The 8,622-nt window shown below is 34.6% G+C and overlaps 1 protein-coding gene across 2 annotated transcripts; it reads left to right on the top strand.

Annotated features, from left to right (window-relative positions):
• The first annotated feature begins 298 nt into the window (after window positions 1–298).
• LOC145768692 (transmembrane protein 135-like) lies at window positions 299–8,248 on the top strand. 2 transcript variants are annotated; one of them, XM_082580260.1, is made up of 13 exons: window positions 299–520; window positions 1,043–1,182; window positions 1,778–1,867; window positions 1,940–1,973; window positions 2,225–2,290; window positions 2,375–2,421; window positions 2,794–2,937; window positions 3,914–3,983; window positions 4,259–4,405; window positions 5,340–5,483; window positions 6,074–6,172; window positions 6,474–6,541; window positions 7,223–8,248. In XM_082580260.1, exons 1-13 carry the CDS (start codon window positions 344–346, stop codon window positions 7,368–7,370), a joined length of 1,374 nt encoding a protein of 457 aa, XP_082436386.1. In that variant the 5' UTR covers window positions 299–343; the 3' UTR covers window positions 7,371–8,248. The 2 variants fall into 2 exon arrangements, with proteins under 2 accessions (XP_082436386.1, XP_082436387.1); XM_082580261.1 differs by lacking the exon at window positions 2,225–2,290.
• The last annotated feature ends 374 nt before the right edge of the window (window positions 8,249–8,622 follow it).

Below are 8,622 nucleotides of genomic sequence, written 5' to 3'. Positions count from 1 at the left end.
ACTTTTAGTATAATATTTCTTTCTAATTACTGTCTTATAGCCAGTAAAAATTAAATTTTAGTTTTGTTCATTTGTTTAATTCTACATGATATGTATCGGTACTGCATGCTTTTATTTCTGTTATCTCCATATTAAAAGAGAGAATATCAATATTTTTTGCACTGCATGGTGTCTTCAGCATACATGCATTACTTAGGTGACTCTTTTTGTTTATATATATTATATATATGCATTATGCAATAAGCATGTTATGCCAAACTTGTTTATGAAATTGGTTTGCAAATTGCAGACACGTGGTTTCATAACATTGGGTAGTAGTCCTTTACTGATTAATTTTTAGGAAATGACTGTATGTAGTAAACTTGTTTCTGATGAAACAACTGTGAGCCTTTTTCACATTGCTTCATGTACGTGCTATGAAGCTTCTCATACTTATGAACCAAGTTGCATCAAAGCTATTTTTGGGTTGTTCAAAATTACATTTGCCAAATCTGCAAAAATGTACATTTTGTTTTATCTGGTAGGTACCGGTAGCCAATGTGTTTGTTTCTAGAAAATTGTTATGATTATTGAAGCGTAATTTAGCCAATTTTCTGCAAAGTTTTTTGCATTTACAACGCTTATTTACGCTTTTATGTACCGGCACTATTAGTGTGAGTCATATACGAAAATTGAATGAAACTGGCTTACGTTATGTCATAAATGTAGCCACTTTTGATTTTGCATTGCTTATGTATTAAAGTGCTTGAAAATACTTGTGAAACCTTGTTAAAGAAAAATTATACTTCTTAGTTTTATTTTGAAATGGCATTTGATTAGTCTATAACAAGGCTAAATTTAACTTATGAGTCTGCTGGTTGCAATTGTAGATCATGTTAACATAAAGCCAATATTTTTTTAAAGTTGTGTTTCCGTGCCTGTTTTGGATAAATAAATCATTGATTGATTCAATGTGCTGTGATTGAAGTGAAATTTCATGCATAATTTTTTGATTTTTTCTAACATTTATTCAACTATTTATATTCATTTATTGACGTTTTAGGCTACATCTTTGTTGCAAAAGCCTTGGAAAGAATGGAAAACATACAAACAAATAAGAAAACTTTGCATGAATATCCTGAGATCAAGTCTCTTTTTGTCTTCTCATGGTGCAATGGTTATGGCAGAAACTTGTGTTACTTGGTCTGTAATGTATTTCAAAACTTTTCTATATTGTAACATTATGGTAACTTGATTGAGGGAATCCTTATCGTCAGACAAAAGTCCTTTTTGAAAGGTTAATCTTGGTAGCTATTTACATAGGTCAGGTCACTGAGACGGACAGAGTGAAGTTCCCGCTTCTTTTGGCAGCATTGAGAACTGCAAATTATTTTATTTACTAATTGCTGCTCAATCGAAAACTGGCCTTGAAATGCGTTGGTTGAGCACACAGCATGAGAGTTGTACCAGCCCATTGCTTCATTATTTTTGTTTAGGAAGTCAGGCACTTATGCTATTTTTCCAACTTAAAATGTTGAAAATAATTTCTTTCAGTAATTTAAGAACTCCACAGTTCGAAAGCAGACAACAAATTGTTGGCCTATGATGGGATGACATATCATTATTCAATTTGCTATCTGTTATTTCTCTGTCTTTGGTTTTGAAAAATATTATTGCTTTTCTCCCAAAGTTATACTGTAATTTCATGTTTGAGAATGACGTCTAAACAGAGTGGATTTTTGCTTTGCACATTTATAATACTTAAAATTGTTTAAATTTATGCGTTTTGATTTTTTAGCCATGCCTTAGGAGGAGTTTATCGTTTTCATGGATTAACAAATGGTTTTCTAACTGGGTACTTTTTGCTTGATCTGGAAACTAATTCAAGGTATTTCTTGTGGTTTTGTGCTTATTTTTATTCAAATGTGATTTGACATATGACATTTTGTAACTTTTTCAGAAAGGATTTAATTGCTCTAGCAACTGCAATATGGGTGAGAGTTTATTTTTGATTTGATTGCAAATCTTGTTTGATTTTCCATAATGCTTGATCTGAATGGCCTAAACGAGTGTTGGGTAAATATTGTGCATGATCTAATTCGGCAAGTCAATGCAAGAGAATATTGGTTTATGAAAGCAGCGATGGTTTGATATTGATGCTAATTGATTTATGTTAGGCCAATGATTTGCTTTTAATTTGCTTATTTTGAAAAAATTTTTTTAGCACAATATTTCATTTTTTTAGGCAGCTGAAACTTTATTTAGAATGGCTGTATTCAGAAAGTGGGTACAACCACTGCCGAATGGAGAGGTAAATATGCTTCTATAAGATGTAGTCATGCTCTGCATTTATTGTTAACTCTGCACCTACATTCTTATAAACTTGTTTGTGCAGGTAGCTGTGTTCTGCATTGCAACTTCAGGTCTCATGGCTTTGTACAGGTAAGAGGCATAAACTGCCGATTTATTTAATTTGTTTCATCATCCTTTTATTAGGTTTTATAGTGTTTTTGATGAGCTATAAAAATGATAATTTATGTGTTTTAAGTTAACATGTGTTAAGTGAGGGCATGGTAGCGGTGGAACTGTAGAAACAGATGTGGCAATATTGGAAATACTGAAAGTAAATAATTTGCACTGGTGACTTTGTTTATTGGCATCAAGGCTAATGTAATAAAAGAAGTACTCTAAGAAAGATTGCAAACTAAAATTTAAAACTAATCTGTTGATAGTAAATATTGCTTCATTTAGTTTACGAAAATAAAAGTTTATTTATTGGCTGGTTGTGGTACTTTAAAATCTTTTTATTGACAGAAAATCTGAAAAACTTTCCAAATCCATGCAAAGTTTCCTTCAAATTTTTCTTGGAAATTGTGAACGAAGAGAACAGGTGGTTGACGATGTCACTAAAAAATATTTCCGGTTCCTTCCAAAAATTTTTCAGTATTTGTTAAACAGGTAAGCTTAAAAAACACTGAATGGATCAGTTACAATTTGTCATTACACAGAGCGCTATGGTATACGTAGCCAACTGGGTCTATGACAATTCGGAGACAACCCATTTTGGAGACGATCGTTTTGATGCGGACTTTGTCAAAAATTCTGTTTTGATGTTGCTTCTGTTTATTTGGAGAAATTCTAGGAATTAGTTGGGTAGGCTGCAAAAAATATTACAATTTTCGGTAAGCAACCGAAACGTTTTTGAAAATTAATCAATATTCTACACGGTAGTTTTCTATTGGTTGCAAACAGGCAGCATATTTGTAATCTGCAGGTTGCTACCGCAGATGGGCTGTTTTGACCAATTAGAAGGCAGGATTTAACGCGGCTGACGTGTTCATAAGCTGGTACGGTAAATTTTCCAAACAGTGTTTATCATCTTGTATTTCTTTGGTGAATTGCCGCCTGAGCAAGCAGTCTTTGAGGCAATTGTTCTGGTTTCAAAATGTCTCACCCAGCAAAATGTCTCATTCTTGCAAATTTTATTAGATGTTTCTTGACTAAACACAACTACACATTGACAATCATTTGCTAAATCGTGTTATGCAAACAGATTGCTTGTTGGCTTAGGTTTTATTTTTTATGGATAACCTTTAGCTGTGGTTTACAGCCTTGATCACTCAATTCACACAAGCAAGATTTTTCCAAATGTTATTGGTACTGCTGAAACAACCATAGGCACTCTTTGAATCGTTTTACCGTTTTTCGTTGGCTGTTGTTCGGGTATATTCATATGTGTTCAGTGTAGGAGAATTTAAGTAATATACTTTTAAATTTATTCAATCATGATAAGCTGGAATTGCTTTAAAGAAAAACTTTGTGATCAATATTAATCAATTGTTTATTTTATCAACAACAAAAAACACAAAAGAGACAAAAAACAATAATACATAGGCTACGATGTTTAAGTAAAGCGTATAATTTATATGTTTAGATTGCAACTCTGTCATCCCAGCCATCGCACCTGCCTTCACAATCATTCGTGTGCGCATTATGTGTTAGAGGTGAAGGGTTTGTATTATAACGTAGAAGTTTTTGGCCCTTGGATGCATGTTTTTACCTATTTTTATGTTTTTGCATTGCCCCCTCTTAGTCATTATGAAAGAAGTAATTTAAGAACACCACATAGCAAACTGTAAACAAATGTAAAATGGTCAAAATGATGATAGATCTTGTACATTATGACGTGATCATTCTGGTCAACTTAAAAAATAAGTTAGTAATGCGTAAAACAATTACAAAAAATATGTTCAGATTTTTATCACCTGTTTTATTCCAGGGTTTCACTAGAAATGCCCTATTGGGGTGTGGAGCGGATTTGATTCTTCAGTTGATGCAAATACTTCGTGGAAGAAAGAAACCTGCATCTTTTCTTCAAAAAATTTCTTTGACATTTTTTTTTGGAGGATATTCAGCACTTTTTCGAGTACGACAGTAAAATTATAGGTAGAAGTAACGCAGTCGAACGGTGGCTGCATGGCGTATACTACATGTCACGTCTTAGCCTACCTTTTATTTATTTACCTTGTTGACGGCATTGGATACACAGGATTTCAGCAGTGGATTTAAGGGGTAGAAATTACTTACGTACTCCTGAAGAACTAAGAAAGCAATGCAACATACCAAAGTACCCAAATAACTCATTCAATTAGTAAACAATTAAGTTGATTTATATCAGTGTATGAGTTGTGAGATAAAATGTGCCTTGTACACTAGGGGAAGGTTGGGCCATCAGTAAAATTTTTCTATGTTCGTGAAAGAAAAAATGTTGAAAACCTAACTTCAATTTTCAACTAGCATTTGTAACTCAATATTCTACGCAAGCCCAGTTTTGATGAATTTGGTCAAATACAAAGTGTAAGTCTCGATCAAAAAAGATTATTATGCCTCAAAAACAGAACAAGATTAAATTTTCCAAATGCTATCTTGGGGCAAGCCCCCCACGAGCCTACTATTATGTTATTTGGACATCAACCCTTATATTATCCATGTTCTCTTGCAAATTTTACTTCATTGAAGCTTTGCTGTCCCCCAAAAATTTTTTCCTGATCCGCTACAAAGTAATCACATGAAACCTGTAAAGAAATTCTGAGTGTCTTCGACCTTGAGACCAAAACCTGGCAGCTGTTCAATAGCATCTCTATTTATGCGATTGACTCATTGCAAATTCTAGAGTGCTAAAGGATAGACTCTCTAAGAGTGCTAAAGGATAGATAGACTAAAAGGATAGACTCTCTGCTCTAAAGGCTCAAACGACGGCGAAGCAAGTTGTACCAATGACCTTTTGAGCTAACCAAAAATGTAAATGCTTATTAAAACGCGCAAGCTTTGACATCACTGGATATATCATACGTTCCCAGGCTTGTAACTGTTTACTGAGGTGGATGAGGAACAAGGATTCCCCAGCAATCCATGGAGCAGTTGCCGGAGCTGTGGCAGGGATCTCATCTTGGTTTTATAAAAGTTCAACTATATCTCTCTACTTCCTCTTCAAGTTGCTTGAGGTAAGGCTCCTGGCCAAGAGGCATCTCAAACTCCATTATTGGAACATCAGAACCACATCGTTCGCGTTTCCACATAGAGTTTGATGAAGGGCCAAGTCTAAGTGATGATGTAATTCGCCCTCTCGAGAATGTTGTTTCTTGATTAAATTGTCATGAAACTACCACAATACCACATGGTAGCTCATATTAACAAAGCAAGTCAAGTATGAAATTCTTAAATTTGTACCGATTAATAATAATAAGCATGTCATATTTTGTGAAAGCCGGGTATCATTCTTAACATCAGATGGTAACCTAGTATAGTCACCAGAAGAACGCAAGTCATTTTATTTGTCATATGACTGGTGAACAGTCTCTGTATTTATGTTTTGTTGCTTGTAGCACTGGTAACTATGTATCTTAATTCACCCAGACAGAAAAATCCGTCATTTTTATCTTGATTCAACGTCTGTTTAAATGTTTAATCTAAAAATGACAGATTTTGCGTCTGTTTAGAAGCATTTATCTTAATTTGCATGCAAGATGTACATAATGCGCAATATTTAATTTAAGAATGGGTTGTTATTTCTTTATAATATTGTTCATTCTAGGTATTAGCTCACAAGGCAGTTCATGACGGTGTTATAGCTGGTTGGAAGCAAGGATATCGGTATCTTTACGCGATTTCATTGGCTATTATCTTGCACTCGGTGGGTGTGGCGTTTCTTGCTACAATGTTTGTATTTTTTTTGTGGTTGTCACAATGGTAGAAAATAACGTGAAATGTCATTACGTTATTTCAATTTTGAATAGCCGATTGTTTTTTGTTATTATTGCATCGTTGCTCATGTCAGCATGGGTGAACAAGTACTGGTATAACGTATATATATATAATACAGTAGTGCCCGTTTATTATTTAAGCATTTGGGCATGCAAGTGAGTACAAATTTGTTCCAACATAAATATTTCAGTATACGAAGAAGATTTTAGCACAAAATAACTATATTTCAGGTATATTTTGAGCCTCATAATACAGCACCAAAGTTCATGAAGTTGTCAAATGACTTGTGCGATGGAAGGTGAGAAAAGTGTTGATATAATTGTCTTGTGGAATTATTGACTTGTAAACAACGGGCTAATGGTTATTATTGTAGTATATGTAATAATTGTTAACCTACTAGAGTAGAATTCACAGCCAGTAAATCAATGCTCTTTACTCTAAGTTCAGATCGACTATACATTTGCATTACATTTCAATGCATTAAAGGAGATTAACTTTCAGGACTTTAATTCTAGAAGTACTGGATATAATATGCTTCACCCGTTTTGAAGTAAATGTTTTTCTTCACAAGGGCTTCGTTTAACCGGCGTCAGTAATATGTAAAGCAATGTACTATGTAACCTACTTTCCAGGAAAATATAACTTTGAAGCGCCATTGTGTAGACTTAGCCTAATGTTGCATTGCTGTTCGACTTTCATGTGATGTATCTTGGGAGTAGGCTATACAAAGTAATGAAAATATACATCGCATTTTCATGTGACCTTATCTACAACATTTAAATTTGTGTTAGCATTTGTTCATAATTATCAATTCTCTGTAACTAAACCAAAAATGTGCCTTTTCTCACACCTTATCTGCTTAATCGTAGGCTATGCTATCTAACATTCTAAAGTCTAAACTCTCTGCAGCGTTTAGTGATACATAATATTACATTGCTGGGACGCAAACTATTTGTCATATACTTTCATGTTATTGCAGACTAAACAAGGTATTTCGAAAACTGGTGGATGTTTTTGGCACCAGTGCCTCGGCAGCGCGACCCGATTTCATTCCAACTTTGGATCGACGTTTCGTGCGAACACCGCGTGTCATCGATATTCTTACTGCACATGGAAAGCTCAAATAACTTTGTAGGTTCACGCAATTAATGGTATTGCATTCAATTTTATTTGAAATTGTGTAGATGGCGAGTTCATGTCAGCAGAATATGTTTCTGCAGTTGGGTTTTGTGCAATGCTCGTGTAGTTTTCGTAATGGACTTTTGCTGCGAAATTTTAGCCTTTGTGTTTTGTACTACATAGCGTTCGCTCTAGCGTTCAGAAAAAAGCTGAGTGCCCACTGCAACAGCCAATATTCCATTGACGCCTTTGAACAAATTAGGCTACCATAAACTTGTGTGAGTACTTAAGCATTTGTCAGTGCAACACACAGACCTTACCACATTGTTTATGCTTTTGATTGCTTTTTTTAAACTTTGTGTATAAACCACACACCAATCATAAAGATTATTATTCATAATGTTTTTGCTATTCGGCCTATGCAATGTGTTTGTAATGTCTATATGACCGAGAGTTAGATATTTTTGCGTTTTAATCCTACTTTTAGCCTAGGCTATTTCTTTTGTAAATGGATTTCACATCTCCAAAGCCAAATTTTGTGAGTTATTCTATTTAATTGAATTATCGTATCTGATAATATTTAGCCTACTAATTGTTTTACAAAAACTTTTTATGCCTCATCACTGTAACGGTATGCATTGTCTTTATCGTTCCTCTTGTATCATCATCACAACTGCAGTAGATTTTCGCTGATTTCGTGTCGGGAATTTGGCGACGTGCTTGTCGTTTTCACTGTTAATTTAGCCACAGGTTACTGTTACGTATTTGTGGTCGCGTGCTTACATTTGGAGTTTTTTTGCGTCATTTAATTTGTGCCGTACGGAGTACCATGTTCTCGCCACTAAACCCTGGGCTTTTAAGTTTTAATAGACCAAATATTTATTGTCTAAAACGGAATTATGGAGCTATGATTAGAAGAATAGCCTATGCGATGAATAGCCTACAAATAGCCAGATGGTGCTTAACCAACCGAGCCATCGTGGCGGATCATAAAACTAACTAAATACAACACAAGAAACATAGCCTACAGAGATTAGGCTACCAAAATTTCTGAGTAGGCCTAAACATTTCTAAATCCATGTGAAATTTTTTTTTTATGAAGTTATAGCCTACAACTAACTTTTACCCCGATAGCTCAGTTGGTTAAGCGCCTGACTTTGCAAACGAAGAAACTGCAAGATCAGTAGCGCTGGTTTGACTCTGGGGTTGTGCGCTTGAGCAACGCATTTCCAGGACTGCTCTTTATTCAACGGCACCTGG

The sequence above is a fragment of the Aplidium turbinatum genome, chromosome 4, assembly GCF_918807975.1.
Source record: "Aplidium turbinatum chromosome 4, kaAplTurb1.1, whole genome shotgun sequence".
Lineage (NCBI taxonomy): Eukaryota > Metazoa > Chordata > Ascidiacea > Aplousobranchia > Polyclinidae > Aplidium > Aplidium turbinatum.
The sequence above is the reverse complement of the archived record's forward strand: the minus strand, read 5'-3'. Positions and strand labels throughout refer to the sequence as shown.